At 39.6% G+C, this 25388-nt stretch overlaps 2 protein-coding genes across 3 annotated transcripts; one reads left to right on the top strand and one right to left on the bottom strand.

Moving 5' to 3' along the window:
* Positions 1-805: 805 nt before the first annotated feature.
* On the bottom strand, positions 806-2309 carry fancf (FA complementation group F). The gene is made up of 2 exons (XM_059335578.1): positions 1806-2309; positions 806-1724 (listed from the first exon to the last, which is right to left on the bottom strand). The coding sequence occupies exons 1-2, from the start codon at positions 2167-2169 to the stop codon at positions 1138-1140; spliced, it is 951 nt and encodes a 316-aa protein (XP_059191561.1). The 5' UTR covers positions 2170-2309; the 3' UTR covers positions 806-1137.
* Positions 2310-2514: 205 nt separating this feature from the next.
* LOC131973552 (growth arrest-specific protein 2) lies at positions 2515-24939 on the top strand. 2 transcript variants are annotated; one of them, XM_059335579.1, is made up of 8 exons: positions 2515-3351; positions 8895-9056; positions 11826-11956; positions 15855-15996; positions 18101-18164; positions 18267-18477; positions 18565-18672; positions 23909-24939. In XM_059335579.1, exons 2-8 carry the CDS (start codon positions 8912-8914, stop codon positions 24116-24118), a joined length of 1011 nt encoding a protein of 336 aa, XP_059191562.1. In that variant the 5' UTR covers positions 2515-3351; positions 8895-8911; the 3' UTR covers positions 24119-24939. The 2 variants fall into 2 exon arrangements, with proteins under 2 accessions (XP_059191562.1, XP_059191563.1); XM_059335580.1 differs by lacking the exon at positions 8895-9056.
* Positions 24940-25388: the final 449 nt, after the last annotated feature.

Genomic DNA, 25388 nt, shown 5'->3' with positions numbered 1-25388 from the left:
TTATGTCACACACCAGCTATTGTGGAGGGTTTGATTGAAGACGCCTGCTCTGACTAACTGATCCCTCGTCGCAGAGGTGCTCTGACACATGGGCGAGGACTGAAATGTGTGAATTGGCAGTCGAGGCACGTGACTGGCACCGAGCCAATCAAAATTTTCAGATTCAAAGGGAGTGCAGCTTTGTGGCGAAGAGGCAATATTGACAGATGGTGTGTGAGAAAGTGGAAATGATTTAGGTGTGTGTGCAGATAGAAAAGGCTGAATTGGATTTGCAATGCTTATGCTTTCTTTGTTTTTTGCCATTTCTTTACCGCCCACTGTCTTTTAAAATAAAACATTTCAGAACCTCATAAATCAGCAGCTACAGAATGACTGTAAAACTGCACATCTATAATATAATTTGGTGTTGAGGTGGGATTTATGATGCTAAATGAAGCCTTGAATCTCCAGAGACCAATTTATAGGGTGTAAACCATTCACTGCCTGACAATTACTTTCAATTTAATTCAGTCAGATCACGTGATGCTACTGATCACAAGGCAGCATGTGATGCTACCATCTGTCCAAACCTTGTCAGCTGTGTATTTTTAACAAATAACCAATTGTATTGATATATTTAAAAATCCATTATTACAAGGTGCATGGATACATTTTTACAATAATATTTAGACTGTGACAAAAAAGTCTGGTATTTTAAGGCTTCCAGGTCCACTAAAGTGAGCATTTTCAGAATTTTGTCATCATTAGTTAAATTTTTTATCATATTTCCAGCCTGTAATTTTATCAAGTTTTAGAGCCTGACCGATTTATCAGTGGGCTGATTTTATTGGACAATATTGGCCTATTGTAGACATATCTGTATCAGCTTATAAATTTTCCAGTTTATGCTGATACACTTTTTTATGGAACATATAATGCAAACTTTGCCTATTAAATAAAACAGCTTCAGAAGTAAATAATAAAAATAATTTGAGAGCCAGCTTCCAATAATGTGTGGTATGGACGCATTCTGTATGGTATCAAAAAGTACTGAGGTTTAATACCCAGTTCTAGTCAAACACTGCATCAAGATATGAACTCACATTCACATTTGGCTACGTTTTAGCACATCTTACAGCTCTAAAGAAAAAATCACTGTCACTTGTTAAATGCTGACAGGAGGTCTCCCCACACACTCAGACCTCTGACATCAAAGTCCCCATCAGAAATTTTCAAAGCATTTAGCTCTTTTTCTACATCGTCCCTCAGAGAGGGAAAGGCTTCAAACAAAGCCAGAAAGTGCTCAGTCAGTCTCTGGAAGGACACTGTTCGGTTCGTACTGGTTTGAACCCATTCACCCTCATTTATGCTGTACTCCATGTCAGAGGCCCACTGTTTCAGCACATCACAGTATGCACATCTAAATTGAAGGTGTTCTTTGGCCAGATCTATAATAAGCGTAGTAGGCAGTCTTGAACACATGTGCTGCAGCATGCTGTGTTTATTCTGCAGCCAGTCCAAGATAAAATCCTGTGAAGCAGTTTTTGTATCCGAGTTTGTTGTTGTCAGCAGAGCTGCAGCGATGACCTGACAGAAATGTCCTGCTGCTCCTTCACATCCCTGGAGGACAGAATCTAAAATGTGCTCTGTCCGGCAGGCTTCACTGCCTTGGCTCAGCAGGGCATCCAGCCTCTCCATCAGCATCGCCCCCTGCACCTCAGCATCAGCACCAACAGCTGACAGGTCTGTGAGAGGACTCAGGACTTTACAAGCAGCTTTGCACTGAATGATTTGGCTGCAGAACCCAGTAATATCTTGATACTCACTCTGCTGGGTGTTTACAGGGCTGGTAGTGTCAAAGAGTATCTTCATGATGGAGATGGGCAACTCAGGATTTTTCAACAGCCCAACAAGCAACAAGTGCTGACAGCGGGAGAGGTCCGAGAAAGACAGTTCTGTGTATCCAGGGAAGGCAGCTCGCAAACTTTGATTTGTGAGCTGCAGCTGCTTCTCCATAATTTCCCTTATCGCGAGATTATTGTGAAACCGAGAAAACAGGTGTTCGCAGTACTGGGCCCAGTGAAAAGCTCTGGACAGAGTTTGTTTATCCCACTGCTCCACCACGCCGCTCTGTGCCGCCACGGCCAGCAGCTCCGCCGTGCTCGCCAAGTTTTTCAGCACCGCCTCCATGTGGCGCTCTCCGCGTACACAGCTCAGCCCCGGAGCGCCGGTGGTGGACGCTCACTGTGGAGGAAAGTCACAACTTAGGCCATTAACATTTAACCCAACTGTATTCTTTCTCCGAAAGCGCTAAACGGTTATTGAGCTAGCTAGCGGGTTAGCAACAGGTTAGCTAACAGTTAGCTAGATTCGACAACAAACAGGACTTCCGGTGGCTCGTTTCAAAACAAAACCCATCTAACGAATGGGGTTTCGGTGATATCCCTTATTTATATACAGTCTATGTGATATCCAGTGTTGGGCGAGTATGGACGATACATTAGTTGAGGGATATTTATCAAAAAGTTAACATAGTTGCAGTTGTACTCACTTTCTTTTCACTTTCTCTTGTTAGGCAGCTTGTTTGTTTGTGCCGCCTTTACCACTGCGCATGCGCTCTTGAGTGGTAAGCTTTGGCCAGTTTATGTTCCTTCAAAATAAAATCCACCGAGTAACTTATGAGCACAAAAACTACAGTAATACTTTTAAAAATTCAGAATTCAGGAAAGAATAGCAACCCAGTCCACACATTGGATTTTCTCGTTTTGTTTTCAATGTTTATTTTCTGGCATACATGTAATATATTCTCTATATTAACCTATATAGTCAATATTGTATCTCAATAGGAAAAAAACTATTCATAATTGTGAAAGTGTCTGCGTTATGATGATTTATTCACAACTACAAAACCGTGTTATTCAAATGTATCACTTGCAACCACCATAATTGTAGATTTGATATAGTCAGGGTTTGTCAGTTGGATCAGATTACTCGGGCACACCTATAAAAAAATAAATCCATTAAATCAAAGTGTATCGAAGGATTAGATTCCTCGGGCTGACCTCCTGAATCCAGTCCAGAAATGTCATATTGAGGCAACACAAAGCGGAGAGAGGAGGGAGGCACTGCCAGCAGGATCAAACTTCCCTCCCATCAGCAGCAGCAGCAGCAGCGTGCTGAGTATATCTGTGTGTGCAGTCAGATCCCTGTGCAAATGCGCAGCGAGAAAGACCTCCCCGGTCCACATTGGTTCAGTGTTTTGGAGCCTAACCTGTGGGTCAGTGCACCGCGGTGAAAAGCATGAAAAGTGGGATCCAGCAGCTCTCAGGACGAGTGAGAGGAAGGTGCGCACCAACGAGCTGAACCCCCAGGGTAAGCATATGAGGCTTTATTTTTTTTAAACTCACAAATTTTCGCTGCCTTACTTCTCCCAAATGAATATCACACTTGTGAATGTCTTCATGCATATTCTGTTTATGGTAGGGGGTGTAACTTTATAGCCCTTTGTTCTTATCACCAGAGGGATGTGTGCTTTGCAGAATAATGTCATATTCTATATTTAAAAGTTAGGACTGGCAGTTAAAAAAAGCTGTTAATTCCTGCTTTTATATTCCTCTCAAAAGTTATTCAAGGCATCTTTAATCATGCAAAATCTAACATATTTTCTAAAGTTGCAGCTCTCAGTCATTTCATTGCTTTTAATTAGTGGCTTCTCTGCTGGATTTCAGTCATAACTCATCAGGCGTCCTCCCTTGATCCTATTTCCAGAGTGCTGAAACGTCTGTTGTGGCTGTTTTTATTTGTGACAGTTGTAAAGGAGGAGACAGATCTAGAATCTTATAACTGTTGTAAATGACATGTGCTGCTGCTGAGAGTTTTAAGAGGCCTTTGCAACACAGTTCAAAACCAATTTATTGCACTACATTCAGACATAGTAACAAAAGATCCGTATGATGCAGGAATAAAGACGCATTGTCCGTCTGAAATGCAGTTTGTTGATGTTTAAAATGTTTATGACACAGGCGTTTTTATATGCAGGCCAGAGGCAGCCTATTTTTGAGATTATTTAGTCTAGAATAAATCAGTGCAAGATCACAGCTCAGAATGTGGTGCACTAATAAATCCCTTATTGGGATGTGTGATATGATGTTGGGGTTTGTGCTGTAGGCTTATTGTATTGTTGATTGTTTGATCATGCAGGAGAGAATTTGTAGATATTTACTGCTTTACTGACCATAGCTGATGTTACAATCTGATACCTGAAAACAACACTAACTCACAACACACACAGCACTTATCTGCAGTAGAAACATGCTGAGCTCTGTTGTTTAACTGGACAAATCAGCCTCCAGATCAGTTTACTGTTGCAGAGGAGAAAAGGCATGAAGGGCAACAGGGGTGAGGAGGACAGAGCCACTCTTGTTTTTTGTAATTGATGTGATTCAGCAGTTGAAATTCCCATCCATATGCCTTTTCCTCGAGCAATCTGCAACAGGCTGTGGCAGGTTATGGCGGCTTTACTGAAGTCATGAGGCTTTTCAGGCTGAGTTAATGTATATGTGTTTATCCGTGCATAATCTCATATCTCTAGGCTGTTGATGCTTCTCAGGGTGTAATCCTGAGCCTACTGTCAGATTCTGAATCTGATTCTGAAAAATAACATCACATATGAAGCAGCAAGTTCAGCAAATGGTACATGAAGCCTAGCAGAGCGGTGGTGCTGGCTGTGTTTGTGGCCTGCAGGGGAAGAGGTCAGGCTGCAGTGTGGTGAGAGGAGCCAGGTATGTTTAACAACAGATGGTTGTTTCTTTAGGACTGTTCCCTGGGAAAAGGGGGGGGGGGGGGCACTATAATGTTTATTCATGATACTGTTGAGAACAAGTGTTTTGCTATGTTGTTCATTGATAGTTTATAACTCCAAGGCAGTTTTGTTCTTTGCATTTTTAAATGGTTTATCAATCAAATCAAATCAAATCAAATCAAATCAAATCAAAATCAAATCAAAATCAAAATGTTTGTGTTTCTGTACCAACATGTAATACTGTTACTTTAAGTGAAGGAAATTACATCTTTTAATAGTTTGAAGAAGACAGCTCCAAATGCTGCTGGAATTTGATTTAATTTTAGAGCATCTTTTGAAACATTTTTCAAAATTTTCTCTGCCAAGCATGACATATACACCTTGTCGTCATGTGTCCTCATGCTTAGAAATGAAAAATCTACATTTTATGAGCAAAAATATTAAACTTCCAAGGTCCAATCAGAACTGTTTCCATGCAGTGACTCCAGATACATATGTTTTTATTGACTGGACTTATAAATGTATAAATGGGCCTTGTACTGTGAGACATGAGAAGTTGTCCCAGTGACCTTGTTCTGTCTGTCAGCCTGCACTGCAGTGGACGTGGGAATGTAGCACCTGTGTGTGAGTGCTGAGCTCCAGAGTTTAGTATGTGTACGCAACGTGGAGCTCTTGTCTTCAGGAAGATAAGACGAACTTGGTCGGACATCAAGGTCCTGATGTCCAGTGTGGCACCTCTGTGTTATTTGGTTGCAACCAACTCCAGGGAGACCTTGAAATGTTACACAGCTTTAAAGGTCAGATTCCTCACATTGTGTTACACTCCCTCGGTATTCAGAGGAAATTTTCAGCCATCACAGACTATGAACTAATTGTTCACAGCAGCTATGCTTCCTTGTTTGAATAAGGTCTTCTTGCAATTTGCATAAAATATCCTGTTGCTATTTGCCTACCGTGTACCATGTAAGATGTTCCTGCTTGTGTCCAAGCTGGAGGCAAAGCTGCACCAATTTGATTTCATTGTTGGAATATGTATTGTACTCAACCTACTTTCTCTCTCTCAATGAAGCCTGATCATAGAATTTCCAACAATTAAACAAGAAGGTGGAACAACAACAAAAAATCACATTAATCTGCCATCTGTGTTGGTAAGTTATCTGTAACAATAGCAAAGTTATGATTAGTGCAGGGCAATACATCAATAGATCGATATTGTGACATGAGACTATAGCTGTCATGATATATTTTGGACATCATAATATGGGACAAATGTTTTCTTTTCCTGGTTTTAAAGGTTTCATTTCAGTCAAGTGATGTCATTTTTCTGGTCGATTATTTCTCTTTTCCAATTTAGTCATTTTATCCGCATTACTGATGATTATTTATCAGAAACCTCCATGTGTAAATATTTTGTGAACGCAGTAACTGTCAACAATACAATTGTGTTGCAATATTGATATTGAGGTATTTGGTCAAAAATCAGCCTTGTCTCCTGAAAATGACTGTCCGTCAATTACGTTCAAAACATATCTTCTCGTGATTTACGTTTGATCTTGACATATAGAAAATATGTTTCTAATCAAAGTCAGTGAATGTCAATGCACAAAGGTGGTTGGGATGAATAGATGGCTCAACTTTCACCCAGGAGACGGCTGTTAGCGTCCAACAGTTATTAACAAAACTAGCACACTCATTTTAACTCAAAGTATGATCTTTTACTAAACCTAACCACATGGTTTTGTTGCATTAAACTAAAGTTGCATATATAATGTATTTATTTTAACCCAAACCATGATCTTTAAGTGAACAACAAAGCAGTTTTGGTGGATGAACCCAACCAAACTGTGACCATTTCACAATATATTAACCACATGTTTAAGCTGTATTTATGTTTCAAATCACAACCACATGTTTAGAAATGTGACTGTAATTCCATAGAACAGGGATTCCCAAAGTGTGGTGCGTGTACCCTGGGGGTGCACGAGCTGCCGCTAGGGGGTGCGCGAGATGAAAAATGTAATGGTGGTCTGAAAATTTTTTCCCCCCAAACAATAAATACGTGTAAATAAACATTTCCTTTGTAAAATGTAAAATCAAAAACTGTAATATTAATTAATTAATAAATGCAGGCTATTCAAAATGCACTTCATCTTAAAATGAAGCGTAGAAGAAGTTATCTTCTTCCATTTTTCCAACCCGTGTTATGATGACGGGGTTGTGTTAGCTCCACGGTCATTTAAACTTGCTACAATTTTTGTTCAACGCGGCTCAAAATATTATAACATTTTCCCAACTTATCTGCTTTCTGCCTCTGATCCTGAGCCTGTCATCATCCTCTTTGCTCTTAAAAGTGGAAGCTTGTGCATAACTTTGTGCCATTATATTAAAACTGTGTTTCAGATGAATTCAAATGCGAGAGTGCATTGTTGTGATCTTGATTATTTTATTATATGTGTGTTCTGGTCATTTGAGCATGATTAAACATGCCGCCTTTAATATGGCTACAAAAAAGCTTACTGCATTTTTTTTAAGGTGTAGGGGATTGGGGTTGCTTCAACCTGGTTGGGACATAGAAGTGGGTGCACGGCTAATAAACTTTGGGTACCGCTGCCATGGAAAATTATTTTCCCTTAAAACATAAATGAAGATGAGAATGCAGTTTAGTTTTATGGGATCATACGTAACGAAATATTCAGATGTCTCTGTTAGCTCATGTACACAAATTTTAAACAAATCAGAAAGAGTCTTTGCCCATTTCTATTCTATTTCCTCATTCTGAAAAAGATGTCCACACATACACTTTCCATGTTGGTTGTTGCATCTGGTGGCCAGTTGTTGTGTCAGTTACTCGCGTGTCACGGCTGCTGCAGCAAGTCCACTAATGGAGTGACAGTTGATTGAAAAGTGAAAGATTTTCACATTATAGCTCCGACATTTTGAGCGCCTGGCACACTGTAGCACTGTATTGGAAAAGGACTGTGAGAAATGTCTCATTTACTTATTGACTTCACTTTGCAGGCAGTAAGTAGCTGTTAAATGTCGCTCTGAATATTGATGTCAGATGCAGTCGCTCCATCAGACTGTAATGTAAAGCCTGCTGCAGTGGACGGACAGATTGATTTAGACTCTATGACAGACTGTACCTATAATCTGAAGGAGCTCTTTGTTAGGGAAACAGAAGTCCTTCTGTGTGAGTCTGGCTGGTATAAAAGTGTCTCTTGTCCAGTGAAGAGGTGGACAGACACTAAGCTGTCTCATTTCATCAGGTGGACTGTAAACCAAACCACGACTCAGCCAAGAGGACAAAAGCACTCAGATCTATTTTCTCTTGTATTAATTTTAACCCTCCTCCTCTTGGATCTGACTTTCAGCTTTTATTGAAGAATATTGTCACGATGATTTGAATTATTAGTTTAAAACAAAAATGTTCAGATGTTTATTTTCACAAGTGAGAAATGATTTATATAATAATTTATCATAACCTTTATAACAACTGGTTTCTTAAGAGCCACGGTGTTATGCAGCTTGTGAGTTGGAGCTTTTACATCACTGTCAACTGACTATTATAGAGTTTTATATTTTATATTATATGAGTTTTATGGAGACTGTTGAATTTTCCATAATTTATGGGAATCATGTTCTTTTTTCTGACATTCTATAGACTGGGCATTAATCAAGAAAATATTCCTAATAATAATATAGGTATATAGTATACATTGAAGCACATATTGTGTGTTCATACATTGTACAGATTTCTATACATGCATACACATGGTATATACCTCCAACATATGCATTAGAGTAGTGGACACATTGATTTTAAAAACCTGGATGAAGTCATTTTAACAAGTGTGGCCTGAAAAATGTCAATAGTTGAATCAACAACAAAAAGAACATCATAAGATTCACATATGAAGTATTGATTGCAGATCTGCTGTAGTGCACACAGATGTTACTGTTATTGTGTGTCCATTTCCATATTGATTTTCTATATAGTATAGTACAAGTAGACATGTCTGTCGTTGTGTTTGCAAACTCACATTGCAGATTAACATTGTGTCTCTGTCCGTGTCGGCTTTGTGTGTCCTGTCCTCCTCTTCCTCTTCTTGCTCAGGCCGTTGATAGGGAACCATGTGCAGCTCCCTGAGCCCCAAACAGCCCAGCGGCCCCGGCCTCACAGACATGCAGCAGTACCACCAGTGGCTGGCCAGTCGCCATGAAGCCAGCCTGCTGCCCATGAAGGAGGACCTGGCCCTGTGGCTCACTAATATTCTCGGTAGGAAGCACTCATAATTAAACACATAAAGGCATGATGAATATGACTACTAATAATGCTGCAACATCAGGGCTATTTCACAGCATATATCTAGGGATCTAGGTTCAGTCAAATTAGCAATTTATCATTGAGTTACACCCACAAAATGGGCCTACAACATGCTGAAAAGTTCACGTTGTTGTGTTGGTATTTGTTATTGCCATAGATGATATTATGTTGTTATATTTCATGTTGTTCCCCACGTATTAATTTCCCACAAGTCTTGCTAACTTTGCAAACAAATCCAAAGTGCTGTTGCTGCTTCATTCAAAACACTGTTCCAGAAATAGCTTGGCTTTGAAAAATCCTGCAAATTTCCTTATCTTCAACATTAATTCAATTGGTGTTGCTGATGTAAACACCTCTGCAGGGGACTGGAATCAATCTCAACCTCATTACAAACTATTTTAAAGTCCCTAGGATGTGTGAACCTGTTTCCCTGCTCACACACTCTCCCATAGATTTCCCTTAATTGAATAATGGCCGTCATTAAGAGTCCTGAGGTAATGCGCAGCCAGTGGTGGAGAATAAGCAGCAGAGGGAACATCAGCAGAAGCTTTGTGCAAGGTTGCTGTTGCATAATAAATCCCGCTGTGTAGCGTATTTCCTCAACAGTGCAGTCACAAAACAAATGCATGAAGCACTCTGAGGATCTGATTTGAATAAAGAGACTCACATTTAATTGGGTTTGCATGCTAAAAGTTTCAGGTTAACACATGATAGACTCAATGTTCTTTGGTTGAGCATGGGAAATGCCAATTTGAAAGCTTAACTGTGGCGCCAGTAAAAAAACAGCGTCGATACAAAGATGTGCTTGTTAGCAAAACACAAATTGTTACAATTAATCCAACAGAGAATGTTACAATGTAAGAATTCAACAATTGTTTCCTGAATTTCCAGGAAGCTAACTGTCTCTTAAGTAGTATTTTATGTATCAGAATTTAAAAGAATTGTATACTATGCAGGTTTGTAGTAAAAAAACAAACGATGTATGAACTCAAAAAAAAATGATGTCTCTCATTCTATGACACTAGATGTTTGTGTCGATGTCTGTATCTGCAGAGACGCTGCCCTCTGCTTGTATTTTCTATTTCTCTTTCCTTTTCGTTTTGCTCTGTTCAGGAGACTTTTGAGTGCCACCCTTTGGGCATGGAGCTACGAAAATAACTGACACAGCAGAAAAAAACGAGAGTGAACCTGAAGTTCAAACTTGAGGAGGGGTCAAGTTCACAAAGTGTAACCGGTAATCGGTAACCGGTAATTCCTGCACAGGATGCCTTTAACTGTGACTCCAGTGACCAACCAGGGTCCACACAAAAATGTAGTTGTTCACAAAACACAAATTCCACCACCAGAGGCGGTTACAATGTAAGCAATTGTTTGCTGAGATTCTAAGAGGATAACTGTCTTATAACTATTTTTACAAATGTCAGCTTTTTAAGATTTGTTAGAGTGTGTTTAGTCTGCTGATGCACCTCATTATTAGAGGTTTTTCTTCAAATGCTTTTGAATTTTCGCTGAATAATGTTAAAGTGCTGCACTAATGTCTGCAGGTTGCTCAGTGATACATCCTGCAGACTGTACACAGCCCAACAATCATTTCTCAAATCAACTGACTCGTGCCTGTGTGTAAACAACTTAAAACAACTCCAGTATCTCCCCTGCTATCTCTGGCGCTCTGTGTGTTTGCACTGGAACCAGCTGAGCTAGAAACCTCTGGTCTGCTGCGAACAAGGATCAAGGACAAAAAGAAGCACGGACATCCACATGTTAGCAGTAAATACACGGTGTCAAAACAGTTTGTTGGTTTAAGCCGTGTCCTGTGTTATCCAGCACCTTAAAATTCTAAGAAAGAGGGCTCTGATATGCACAGCAGGGTTAACAGATTCAGGTGGGAGGAGCGGTGCGGCGTATCGAGTCCACTGATTGAGTGGGAGGCGGACGCTTGGTTATTCTGATGAGTCATTTTGTTGTTGTGATGGGAGGTTGAAGGACTGTAGCAATTTATAGGAGTGAGTATTTGAGTTGAAATGCTCCTCTCGGAGCCCTCTGGAATATATTTTTCCTCACACAGCGAGGAGAGACGGAGAGTTTGAGCATATAAGACGGCATCTCACTGAGTATTTCTCAAGATTTCAATCTCTCTTTTCTGGGCTCAATTACAACATTTGGAACTCATTAAACGTCGAACCCCCCAGACCCCTCCTCCTATAAGAAACAGAAAAGGGATTAAAAAAAAAATTCTCTCCGGTTTCTTTCCACAGACACCCCCCTGCCACCACCTCCTATTTCACAGTGATCTAACTGTGAAGGAATGGTCCTCTGGAAGTCAGTCAACTGGACACCACATGTTGATCACCAATCTATCTCTGCAACTGTGCAGGATAATGAGGCTTAATGTGCACAATCAGATGCCCTGATTCCATGTGATCTTGTCTTTGCCACCCCACGGTGTACTACCAGAAAATCCCCCACCAGATTCCCCCAAGTCATGTTATAATATGTGAACATTTGGCTTCTGCAGAGCTGCCTAAACCCAGCAGCACAAGCCAAGCTCAATCAGCCAGGCGGTTTCTGGGAGTCAATAACATTGCATCAGGTTCAGCTGCGACTGGGAATGGGCTGGAGAATGAATTGTATTTCCTTACACTGTATATATATTTTAAAATGAGCATTTTTTTGTTAAATTTATTGCCAGACTTTCTGCTTTTTTATGTGTCCCCTGGTCAGGTCTGGAAATCACCGCTGAGAGCTTCATGGATCGCTTAGACAATGGCTTCCTGTTGTGCCAGCTGGCTGAAACACTTCAGGAGAAGTTCAGGCAGAATAACGGGGACCTGCCTGCCTCTGGCAACAGCAAGGTACCGAGAAACCTGAGGATTACAGTAGTCTGGCACAATAACGGTTAGAGTGAAAACACTCATCTGGGAGCCAAATCTTGACTGAAAGTTCTGGACCGATCGATTCTGAGAGGGAGAGTAATTTATTAGATCATTCTGACTGACAAGCAGCACTGTGGCCTCAACTATTTGAACAATCCTTAGCTTGATTAGAAAAGAAAATACAGACACACAAAGAAAAAGTATTTTGTTTTAACTCTATTTCTGCATTGCAGCTTAAATCATCCCTTGAAATCCTGTTTTCTGCATAATTTATTGGGACCAGACTGCTCGAAGAGTAGTATTGAAATTTTATTGACTCATCCTGAGACAGGAAATAGCTATACCCTGATATCAGGTTTCCCTCAATAAGATCAATAAAAGCTGCACTTTTAGAGTCCCTCCCATCTCAAAGAAATCTTTTCATAACCTCTGGAGAGTAACACAAAGACAAAGAGACTCTAGGACAACTTAGAAATGGTAAATAGCATTATATTTGATATGCACACTGTCCATAGATCTTGCTTGTCGATCGGTTTGGTTAACTCAGCAGCGACCCTGATTCAAAACTTTGCAACGAGCTCCATAATTTCAGAAAGCAGCGCACAAAGGGTGGGATGGGGGATGGGGCCCTGCAGCCTTCAGCAGGGCAAAAAAAGGAGAAGAAATAAGACTGGCAAGGACACATTAACTGATGGGGCCCCACATCCCCTTTGAGAATTGGCAGAACTACATTAAATGTTCATTTCTTGTGAGCCCAGAGTGAGGGTTTAATGAATTTATGTAAGATTAAAGGGTAACCGCACAAGTGGTATACTTTACTGGGTCAGCGCTCAAAAAACAAAGCGATCGAGGTGCAAATCTTTAGATTGCATCAGCTTCAGGGCTACTGCAAGAAGGTTTGGTGTCTTCAGAGGGAAAAAAACCAAAGTATTGTTCATGTATTTCTACTGGTGTCCAGTTTGTAGACATCACTGAGCAAATTTGCTTTGACCTCAAGAGTTTTCTTGACTAGTAGCTTTCAAACCTATAATGTAACTTCATAAGACTTAAAAAATAAAAATAATTATTACCTCAAGTAATGCATTTAAAACCCTACTTAAGTAAAAGAACATTAGTATTGCCAACAAATAATTTTCTAAAGATCGACCAATGATCTACTTATTGTTGCAACTCTGACTGACATATGTATATTTTTATTTTATTTGACTGTTAATACAATATTGCTGCACCAATGCATAAGCAGCATTTACTGTTTGAGTGGAGATAGTTTTGATAACTTTATGTACAGTTTTTGAAGTCAAGTGGTGCCTCTTGCAGTGAATATGACAAAAGCATTATTTTGCAGGAATCAAATCATATGTTTAACATCTGCCATGACTATAAGTGTCTTTATTTAAACATTGGGCTGACGTCTGCTGGGATTATGTCTGTAACAGAGGGAGGAAACACTGATTGGTTTCTGTTCAGAGGGAAAAAGCAAAAGACTCTTTTGTTGGATCTTGAGTGAGAGTTGTTGATGTTTGCACTGAGGCATTACTGTGCTGATGACGGTGAGTCTCCTGATCTCAGTGTGAGTGTAACAGCACAGATGTGAGGAAATGCTTGAGGTCAGTGACCGTGGGACGGCAGAGGATCCACTGAAATAGAGGAGCCTATTGATCATGGAGGCCAACAGACAGACAGTCCTGAGGCAGATAAAAGAAAGAGAGAGTGGTCGACCCCAGCCTACAAATCAGGCTTTAAAATCAAACAAAGTTACATTATAATGTCTTATTTACAGCTACTTGGAGCTCACATTAAGCGCTCTCAGTTAAATCAGCCATGATTAACCACGTTCTCAATGCCTAATGCACTGTATCTCGTCATATGTTATTTTAGTTTTATGATTCATATTGAACAACTGTTGCTTTATCAGTTCATGTTGCACTTTATAAGCTGTAGTTGTTCACTGTTACAAGTTACCACTTTAAAGAGCGCTACCATCTGCTTTAAAGCTCATTAGAAGTTGCGTGTGTGGAGCTGGACTAAGTGATTCCAGCAGAGAGAAACAATAAATCCCTTTGTGGATGCTGTCTCTCGTACATCTTCCCACACATTTACATCCATCAATACCAACTGCAGATAAGTGACTATGATATTTCTTTCCTGTCATATTACTTCCATGTGCCAGATTCGATACCACCTTCTCATTAACTGTTAAAATTGATCACCGTGCTGCCGAAATATCAAGCAGTAGAGAGCTTCTTTGGTTAAAGCAAAAGTTCAACTTTTTAGGGAATATGCTCATTTGCTTTCTTGCTGAGAGTTATGAGAAGATTGATACCACTCTTATATCCATTATCTATTAAATGTAAAGCTCCAGCCTGCACTTGGTTAGCTTATCTCAGCAAAAAAAAATGCTAGCCTGGCTCTGTCCAAGGGAACAAAATGTGTCTAGTGACACCTTTAAAGTTGGCTAATTAACCCATTCTATTAGATATATACAAAAAGCAGGGCGCAAATAGACAGTTAGCTATTTTAAAGGGTTGTGTGTCAGTTATTTCTTGTCTGGGATTGAGGGTGGGTGATATATCGAATATACTTGATGTATTACAGCTTGTTCTATGCGGGATCTAGTGTGTTTGTTTGTATCTTGAGGGAAGTAAGAAAGAGGGAAAGAGACTGAAGGGGGATAGATGTGAAGTGCCAAAGATAGTTTATATGTGGGGACTAGTGATTGTAGCTGTGTGGAGGATGTAGTGTCCCATTAGCTCAGTGGCCCAAATGGCTGCTTGCAAGCACTAGTCAGCAGAGCTGGATTTATAGCCACAGTTGTCTTACTGAACTGTGGATTTAGTCAAAAATCACCAATAAAGTTCACAGGATTGCAAGATTGGATGCCCAAAAGTATTTGTTGGTTGTACGATATATAAGCAAGACTGTTCTGAGTGAACAGACTTGAAACTAAAAGCCAGATAACTGCAAAATTGTACAATTTGGAGAGACACTCTCTCGGCAAAAAAAGTAAATTAGCATATTTCCCAAAATGTGGTACTGTTCCTTTAAAGTTTGCATATACAGCTGTGAAAGCAGAGATGTTGAGAATCTAAATAAATCCACAAATCTAGAGTTACTGAAAATTATATGATTTTTAAGCAAAGTACTTCCTTGTCCTCATTATTTGTTCCCATCCCTCTAAACACAAAGCCTTCCAGAAGTTATTTGCCTTCTGTGCAATTATTAGATAAAGGTGTAGATAATTCAGCAGGCCACCACTGAAATAACAACACGTCAGTCTGATTGTTAGATCAAACGAAACTGGCAATGTGGTCGGCATTATTCCTCCAGGAATGCAAAGCAATTCAACAACAGAAAGGATCCCAGAAAAAGTCAAAAGGAGAGCCTGGAAAGAAAAGAAAAATACCCACAAAAGCCTGCATATTTCAAGCATGAGCTCATTGCACCTTTCTCATAGCACAGACGCACATATCCTGTATAAAACCACAGCGAGGCGCATAAATCTCCCCGAACAGACCGTGTGGGGGCTGAAACCCATATAAGCATGTCATTTGATCCCGAATCATAGAAGGCCTGGTAAAGTAGGGCCCAGTTTGCTAACCCGCCATCTCCCATATTGATCTGCATGGAAAAGGGTCCTTGATCCTGAGCTGAAAGCAGCAGATGGAGAAGAAATCAGTGTAGATAAAGAGTGTGTTGCTCTATGTTTTGATGGAAACTGGGGGTTGGGCTGGGCAAGTGGACGTTTGTTTTGTCTTTGTCAAACAAAGAAAAAATCATGTTCAGTTTTGTGTCTAAGTGCTAGTCGTCAGTGAAAGTTTCTTTGTCTCAGGTTCATTCATGTGCCGCATGAATAAAAACTTCTGTGTGTCTCTTGCAGAGTATTCCCAACCGGAGGATACCATGTCGGCAGAGCGCTCCCTCCGGTTCCTTTTTTGCACGGGACAACACAGCCAACTTCCTTGCCTGGTGTCGTAAGGTTGGAGTTGGACAAACATGTCTGTTTGAGTCAGAAGATTTAGGTGAGTATTCTCTCTTTCTACCATACACATGTCGAAAATCTGAATGGACAAAAAGGGTAGCTTAAAAAGAGGCTTCAGATCTTCCTTTTGGCGAATGAATTACACTCAAAATCTAAGTGTAGGGAGGTGGAGAGAGAATCTGTAACCCTAAGTGTACGAAATCAGGCAAAAAACCCAATTACACTTAATGGTTAGTGAAAAGGCAACCAGATGAACCAATAAACAAAAAATCCACAAGGCTTAACATCTGCCATCAATGCAATGTTAACTGAAACACAATCATTTGCAGGGAGCCGGGGACAGAGAGTTTGTGTGTGAGACCACAGGCTGACAAATAAGCACTCTAATACACTGTGATTATTTCAACAAGACCTCCAAACCCTACAGCCACATGTCATTTGTTCCTACCCTGAAATGCAAAATTAGTCCTCCTACCTGTGGCAAGTGATCATCACGTCCACATAAAAAATGTAACATTCACCGTTTTTAAACACATTAAAATTGTGTTGCAGTTTCATCAGGTTATGGAAGCAAAACTACTTTAAGGTTAGGGCAAAAAAACTACATGGCTAGGGGTTAAATATGATGACAATAATATGACAATGTAGGGCTGTTACTGCCAGAAGTGAGGTAGTTATCTAGCTGTGCGTCTCTCTTGGTAAACATTGTTGTTTTTCATATTCTTTATGTTTTCTACACTGCTGTACTGCCGTACAACCAACACATAGGGTCCTTTTTTGGGAGTGGACCCATAAAATGTACAGTACAGTCTATTATAACTGTACAAAAGTGAACAAAAAGGAAAATTACACTAATTGGTAGTGAAAAAACAAATCAATACAATGTCAACTGAAACAAAATAAATAGAAAAATGGTGATTATTTACACACTGTTATGATATGTGTATTATTAACATCAGTATTTCAGTTCTTTAAATATCACGGTTATTGTTAAAATCAGTACATAGCAACGTCCCTATTCAGTTACAACTGGCACTAGCAGGGCACTGGACTCAGATTTCTATCTGTGAATGGCGTTATTGTGCAGGTAGAGTATCACGCAGGCTGGACTGCTTCCCGCTCTTCCTCCTCCCCTCCTCTGAGGCTCAGAGGACTCACATTTTCAGCCTTCGCTTCAACTCCTGTGACATTCACACAAAGCTCACAAGGGCAGCAGTCTGCTGGGAGCAGCTCCACCTGACGATAAGGAAGTGCGCATCTCGATTCCTGTGCTCACGCACGAACAGTGCAGAGTAAAACAAAGGGAGCACAGACAGAAGGGTGCGAGTTAGTGGAAAAGTAGGCCAACACTATGCAAATGTTTTCCTCAGCCCCGAGTGAGGACATTTTGCTCTCTTCCTCATTCACTCACTCACTCAAGTTGTTATCTATGTCTCTCTAATCTATTGTAAGCATTTTTTGCGTGCAATGTCACTGAAATATGCTCGCAGTTAAGATATTCCTGCCTAAATATATTGTGCTTACAATCAGATGTACAGTATGTGACCCTGTCAGCAACAGACATACCAAGAATATTCTAACAGTCTTGTCATTTCTGACTAATGGCTGCTCAGACATCAGCAATTTCAAGTATGCAAATAATTTCACACACACACACACACACACACACACACATACACACACAGTTATTCATCAGAACTGCACCTGCACATGCAATTGTGAAATAAAATGTTGTGGGAATTCTTTAGAAAACAGTAACAGCTGACTTCTCTCTCTCTCTTTCTTCTGTCATTTCTCTGGATGGATTTATCAGTTCAGCAGTAGATGTTACAACACCAGGTTTGCTATCATGCAGTGGATATTTTGTCTCTGATGCATGGTGTGGTGTGTCACATGAATCACACATCTTGTCTCACTGTCTGGTCACACATTCGGAGACCTCAAGTCTGTATATATACATCCACAGTGTGAACAGTCTTCATTTTCATCTGATATGGGATAAACAGGATTTAAAAGGGAATGCATGAAGTTCATGAGCTCATTTTCATGTGCATCCTACCATCACTCAGCCGCTCATCCTCACTCATTGCCTTTGTCTTTGCACTGTAATTACCCCAATGCTAAAACGCTGCCTCTTCCTGTAGTTCTTCATAAGCAGCCACGAGAAGTGTGCCTCTGTCTGTTAGAGTTGGGACGGATAGCATCACGGTACGTTTCTTTGTATATTTTCTCTTCATCCGTGACAATTTTCCCATTTTCTTCTGAGATCTTCACTTATAGACAATTTTTCTCTCTCTTTCCTTGGTGTAGGTACAATGTGGAGCCTCCTGGCCTTATAAAACTGGAGAAAGAGATTGAACAAGAAGAGAGAGCACCTCCACCACCTCCATCCCCCATATCCCCAGCTCAGCCTCTTCCTCCTTCTCCTTCTGTATCTCCGTCCCCGTCTCCTTCTCCATCCCCGACTCCAACCAAAGTCACGTCCAGCAAGAAGAGTACAGGGAAGCTGCTGGACGATGCTGTAAGTAAGAAGTTGTTTACCTCCCCTTCTTCTCTTGATTCCAGGAGAGAAACATCTTTAATATTTGTCTTTGTGTGTGTTTTACAGGTTAGAAATATCGCTGATGATCCCCCCTGCAGATGTCTGAACAAATTCTGTGTAGAGAGACAGTCGCAGGGTCGATACCGGGTTGGAGAGAAGATGCTTTTTATACGGGTGAGTTTATCACAATTAGGTTGAGATGTATGCAAAATCCAGTGTTAGAAAATGTTTTAATTTTTCAACAGTGAAGGAAAAAGTATTACATTTCTTTGCATAGTTAAACGCAAGAAAAGCACATGGAAAAATGTTCGATTTAGAATAAGTGTGCCAGTTTCATCTTAGCAGTAAATGCAGATGGATAGAAGTAGATCAAAAAGAGTAGGGAAGATACAACACAAACTAGTCCTAATAAAAATGTCGGTCTTTGTCAAATAAGCTTTATAGGGGTCCAAGGTTTTAGAGAAAATGTTGGATTTCCTAATGAGTGCTTTTACCTACAATACTTTTGCACATGTTCTGTTAATTAAACGTAACGTAAATTTATCAATCAAATCAAATCTTTATTGTCATCTAGCAAAGCAGCAGTTGTACAGTGCAAAATGAGAAAACATGTCTCAGGGAATACCAGAGCATCACACACATAAAACTTGAAACACTGACACATAAATCAAACAATAAAACAATCCAGTTTATTTTATAATCCTTAAGGACTTTTGATAGGAGTTCCACTTATTTAGTAATTTAGTAAAAAAGTCTGAATCTTCTTCCTGCTTTCGACCGCGGCCTAATTTTCCAGCTATGTATCACATTATTAGAAGAAAATCTGCAAAGTACATATTAACTGCAAATGCTAGATAAATGTAGCTGAGTAAGACGTAAAATATTCCCTCTGAAATGTAGTAAAGTAAAAGTATAACATTGAAAATGGTCAATTTTAGAGCCAGTATCTATAAACCGAACTGGACGGGACATTTCTTTTTTTGTGATGTGTTTTATTGGGTGGATATATTTTACAACATAACCCAAAAACCTCACAAAACTGACACAAGTTCACATTTTCACTAATAAAATTTCATCCCTTCTGATCATTATTAAATCAGTTTGGGGTTGACAACAACACGGCCTCACTCTGGAGTGCAGACCCCGCTCCATTCACACAGCATATGGTAGTGTGTTGATACTTGAGGCTGGCTTTGGGATGAAAGTAACCCATTGTGTCTGCAGAGCCCGCCTTTTGCTGTGAGGTCTCATTTACTGGTAATGGTATTCTAGCAATGTCCATCTTCAGCCAAACATAATGTGGCTCAGCCGCTATTAAGGGAAAATAACACCCACACATTTCCATATGATCTGAAGTTATTACTTGGAAAATATTTGACTACGCTTTATCACCTAATCCTGGCCGCAGCATTAATTACATCTTACAATCACACTGAATCTATCAGCCCAGGAAATGTTACTCTGCTCTCTCAGAGTGGAGGGATGAAGGAAACTGGAGGAAGATAAATGGAGGCTAACGCAGATTAGAGAAGTAGCATTGGTCCCCTCGGGATCCTGGTTACTTGGCAACCCACAACCAGGATTCACACCTCTACGAATGTGATTCATGCCGACGGTGTGTTTCGGATGTGGAGACGTTCAAAGCAGAGTTTGCTCTTGGATGTCCTCTGCTGACGGCCCGTTAGACTGCAGCTGCTAATGTCACATCTCTGACAAATCAAATCTGTCGTTGTATGAAGAAAACTGTTCAGAAACATTAGAGAGGACAATAAGACTCAGCTTTCCTGATAGAATAACATGAATCTGAATAAATCTGAATATTTATCATCATTTTCAGCCTTTTTGATGACTGAATACTTCAGTCTTCTTTGTGTTGCTGAGCAACCAAGGACAAATGGTGAGAATCACAGTGTTGGTCCAATAATATGCAGCCTACAATACTTTACAGACCAAGTCAAGACGATTTCATTATTTATAAGGCTCAAAGGCTTTATGTCATCCCTATGAATATAATTTTTTTTGCATTTATTCCTTCAGTGTTTTTTTTTTCCAGAATCTACCTTGGGTTTCAAATATATTTATTGTGAAGAAGTATTCACAGGGTGATGTTTGCCTTTTCTTCTTAATAAACATAAATGATCAAAACAAGTCAAGATAAATAAGGTATTAGGAAAAACTGAACATTCGACAATCATCTGATTGAGAAAATAAAAATACCATAAAGCCAAAATAAATAAATAAATACATAATAATAACAATAATAATGTAAAACAACAATATTAAGATAAATAAAATAAGTAAATAAATAAATAAATAAATACAAATATAAACAATGTTTTACAACAGAATTAAGAAAAAATAAAATAAATAAGTAAATAAAAATAATGAATAATTTATAAATATCACATCATAACTCTAGTAATTCAACATAATTGACAAAGAAAATTCTCAACCCCAAATTCCACCTCCCATTCTCGCCTTAGCTACCCCATCTAAATAGCACTATCTTATTCCACATTTTATTCTTTTATTCTAGTTTTGTTTAAAATATTTGAATATTTCTTAATATATATTTTGCGTGTGTAGCGTGGAGGATAAGATAAGAATAAGATAACATGAACTTTATTGATCCCGCATCAGGAAAATTCACAAAAAAAGTGACTGAGTAATAAATAAAAATTTAAAAGATGAAATCAAGACAAAAAAATCTATAATAAAATAAAATAAATAAAAAAGCTATATATACTATAAACATGATAAAACAAGACATAAGTACAAATAAAATACATATTAAAAACATTATGCTTTTGTTAGAAAAACGTCTGACTGGCAGTGGAAGGGGCACTACAGCTGCATTTTATTGTGCAATTCTGCATTGTATCATAATATGTAATAGAGCTGAACTCTTTATAATCTGTGCAGCATAACACTCTCTCTTTATGCATAGACCCTCGATTTGATCAAAAAAACTCAACCAAAAAAATGCTTTTAATGAGGAAAAAAAGGAGGAAATCCTCCATTCAGGGCAGACACATATGCAATAGATGTTGTGTGCACAGAGTATTCAGATTAAAAATAGTTACATTACACACCTGTGTGTTACCTTGCGCCATTGTGTGTACTCACAGTTGGAGTATGTGAGATAGATCATTTGATCAGACTTAAGCAAGTGTTAAACCTCTGTGTCTTTGTCTCTCAGCCAGCACTCTTCACAGTCAAAATGCTTTAATTAAAATTCCTCAGATGGTTTTAGCCTCCAGCAGCTGCTTCCTCTGAAAGGCATGAATACAGTGCAGCCGGGCAGCGAGGACAACAATGGCATGCAGTGCATATCAGAGTCTACTCCACAATTATCTGTACATGCCTGAGAGACTGACCTTCCCAGCCCCTGGAATAAATGAGGTGGTTGTAGCCTCAACAAGGGGGCAGAGCAACATCACAGTGTTTGTGAGAAGTGCTGTCCCCAGCCCAGCCCCGGGCCTCTGTCCTTCTCTGGGCTGCAGGAGGGAACAGGCTCCAGTCAGGGTCTTGTCCCAAAGCAGCGTGATTGAAACCCCTCTGGATCGCACAGGTCCATTAAATCCACAGTCACAGGGCCTGAAGGCCTGGTGCTGGTGATTGGAAGCACTGCCCCACCAGTGCCCTCCTGATTGATTCTTTTTAGAGGCTTATAAATGTTGCATGTTACGCTGCTGGGAGGCAGAAAGCCTCATATCAGGCCAGACTGAGGTGACATGAGGTAGTTTACCCTTTTATCAAACGATTTAGTTTGGTATTTGTCTCCTCCTGTTTGTGTCTTAAAGACAAAAATCCCAACCTCATTGTCTTAATACAGTAATATCATCTTTATTAAATTTTTCACCTTAGAAGGGCTCTGGGTAAACAAGCTTGTTTTAGTCGAGGTGTAATGTCGTGTTAATGAGCTTGGGGTGATCCGGCTCCACAGTGAGGCAGACATGTTTTATGTGCACAGTGTCTGGGGAATGTGATATCCAATATATCAGAGCCTTTTATTTCTTCTTCTCTTTATTATAACGGCCAGTGTTGCCATGGTACCCAACCTTGAGATTGCGCCCCGATGTGGAAGGTGGCATCGTTTAAAAGGCAAATGTTGCAGAGTGAACAATGGAAAAACACTGCATTTAATTTGTTTTTAAGCAGAGCAATAGTGTATGCTGTAATTTTAAGGGTTGGTGCTTATCAGTGATGAAAAGATGAAAGCCATTGTTTAAATATTTTTTAGCCATGCTAAAGTTGGCCTATAGGCACAAACATGCAAAAGGCCCACATTCTCTTTTTTTGTGTCGTTTTGTGGTATTTTTAGTTTGTCTGTTTGTAGCAGTTTTGTGTCACTTTGGAGCTGTTTTCCATCTCTTTGTAGTTCTTTTGGTGTATTTGTGGTATTTTGTGTCCCTTTGTAGTCATTTTGTGTCAATGGAGGTGTTTTCCATTTCTTTGTAGTTCTCTTTTTGGTCATTTTGCGTCTCTTTCTCAATGGGATGTGTGTCCTTGAGTGACATTTTGTAGGTAATGGCCAGGAGGGGCCCCTGGTCTGATGTGATAGGCCTGTACAGTAAGCCAACCTGTCCAGAGTCAGTCCTTGCTCAGCAACTTTTCAAGGTAGACTGCCATGAAATTTCCTACAGACATTCATGTTACCAGGACTGACTTTGGTGATCCTCAGACCTACTTCTACTGCTAACATCAGCTCTTCTTGACATCTATTTGATGAAATACAATTACTTTGATGCGTTCTACTAACCCAGAGGATGAATTTCAATGACTTTGGGGACCCCTGACTCCTCTAGCGCCACCAGCAGGTCAAAATTTCACTTATGCAGTGAAATATCATCATAACATCTGCAAAATGGATTGGCACAAAACTTTGCACAGATGTTCGTGTTTCCTTGATGACACATTCTTATGTCTTTGGAGATCCCCTCACTTCTCTTCCAGTAAATTTTTAGTTTTCAGTGAAAAATCTCAACAACTGTTGGATGAATTACCATGTAAACTGGTTTAGACGAACTTTGGTGACTTTCTGTCTTTAATCTAGTGCCCTTTTCAGTTTAAAAAATGTATTATTTTATAAAATACTATACTTTATGTTCCATGAATCAAATAGTGAGAAGAATCAATCATTCTGCCTGTCTGCTCAACATGGCATGAGGCTTCGGAGAGATGGAGGAAGCTTCCCTCCAGGGACAACAACCAGTCTGAAGCCTCCAACATCAAACAACAACGTCTCACATCAAAGCCATGCTTAACTGTTCATTCAGCCTCTGCCCGAGAACCAAAGCCTCAATCAGTGAAATGACATTAGTCTTGTAGAAGGAAGGGCTCTGCATCAACCGCTTAAAGCTCTCCTTTGACATCAAAAGTGACACTTTAATTCCGTTTCTCTCTGTAGATGCTGCACAACAAGCACGTGATGGTGCGTGTGGGTGGAGGCTGGGAGACCTTTGAGAGCTACCTGCTGAAACACGACCCGTGCCGCATGCTCCAGATCTCCCGGGTGGAGGGCAAGACATCCCCCGTCGGCAGCAAGTCCCCCAACATCAAGGACCTCACACCTGACAGCTACCTGGTGGTGGCAGCTCACTACCGCAGCAAAAAGTGAAGACATGAGACTGAACCGTGCCATTGATAAGAAGACACAGAGGATGACTTCTTGCCATTGTTTACTCGCTAATGGACGTTGCTATATAACAGATCCCTGTTCTTAAACACATTACAGCCGCATTCATGGAAAGCAGAGAATTCAGTCAAATGGGTGTTTGTGTGCAGATTAAGGCTGGAATCACACCAGTAGGCCTTTAACAATGTGATTTGTTTAGATTAACAGAACTGAAAAATGTGTCAATCACTACAATATGACATAATTACAATTAAATAATTGGGCCTACGGAATCTGGCTATATTTGTAATTGTTTAAACCTTTCTCTGAATGAAATTAAGTAAGTGGCGGAGGTTTCAGGGCCTTTAAGAAGCTAGTCTTCTTTGGCAATCTGGTGTGTGTGTGTGTGTGTGTGATAGTAGAAAGCAAATAGACATTTTGTATTGTTTTCCTCTCTTTTTTAAACTTCCTTACATTACATTAAATACACAGGTGGCTCTAGTGGGCACCGTACTCAAATCAGAATTTAAACTTTAACTATGACATTATAAATGGAAACTTTCCTGTCCAAAGAAATGTTATTTGCCAATTTTTTTCCATATTATTCCACTGTACTGTATTTTTGTAAAAGTTGCCAAATCTCCCCTAGAAACCTTGATCATAAAATATTATGTTTTTTTCTTGTTTTTAAAAAATATATAAATTAGGCTAAGAAATTGAAGCAATGCTTAGACTGTTTACATTTTGAATAACTATTCTATGAAATGCATTTTTGTACTATTATCATTTTTAATAAGTATTCATGGTTAGGATAGCTCCTGTTTTATATTATTTCTATTGCAAGAACATGGACAATCACCTGTACAAATTGCAGTATGTAGTTAAACAGAACCTCAATGATTTATGATGATAATAATACAGTAGGTTTACTCTCTAAGGTTCTGCAATTCTTCCAATTTGTTGCATGTTACTGCCCTCTAGAGGTAGTGCAATCACAGAAACTTGATCATTCTTTTAACCTTTCTCATAATTGATAGATTCACAACATAATCATTTAATGTGTTAATTTGTGTATTATTTTCCCCCTGGAAATAATATGTTAGGCATGAGATCACTAGCTATGCAAACAGGTTTGTATGTTAAGTACATAAGTCCAATTTCTGTTTTAGATGTACATTTTCAATAAATTCTCAAAACCTGAATCTTCATCATTTTGAAATTTCTACTTTGTATATTCATGTTTCCAGCAGGACTGGATAGGTATTCTGATCAA

Source organism: Centropristis striata, chromosome 6 (assembly GCF_030273125.1).
Source record: "Centropristis striata isolate RG_2023a ecotype Rhode Island chromosome 6, C.striata_1.0, whole genome shotgun sequence".
Taxonomy (NCBI): domain Eukaryota; kingdom Metazoa; phylum Chordata; class Actinopteri; order Perciformes; family Serranidae; genus Centropristis; species Centropristis striata.
Note: the sequence above shows the minus strand (reverse complement) of the source record. Positions and strands in the feature narration are given on the sequence as shown.

Coding starts and splice junctions, on each gene's coding strand:
- fancf (XM_059335578.1), bottom strand. CDS start 2,169: ATGGAGGCGGTGCTGAAAAACTTGGCGAGCACGGCGGAGCTGCTGGCC. Junction 1,725..1,805: donor CCCTGTAAACACCCAGCAGA/GTGAGTATCAAG, acceptor GTCCTCTCACAG/ACCTGTCAGCTGTTGGTGCT.
- LOC131973552 (XM_059335579.1), top strand. CDS start 8,912: ATGTGCAGCTCCCTGAGCCCCAAACAGCCCAGCGGCCCCGGCCTCACA. Junction 15,997..18,100: donor GTTTGAGTCAGAAGATTTAG/GTGAGTATTCTC, acceptor CTCTTCCTGTAG/TTCTTCATAAGCAGCCACGA. Junction 18,165..18,266: donor TTGGGACGGATAGCATCACG/GTACGTTTCTTT, acceptor TCCTTGGTGTAG/GTACAATGTGGAGCCTCCTG.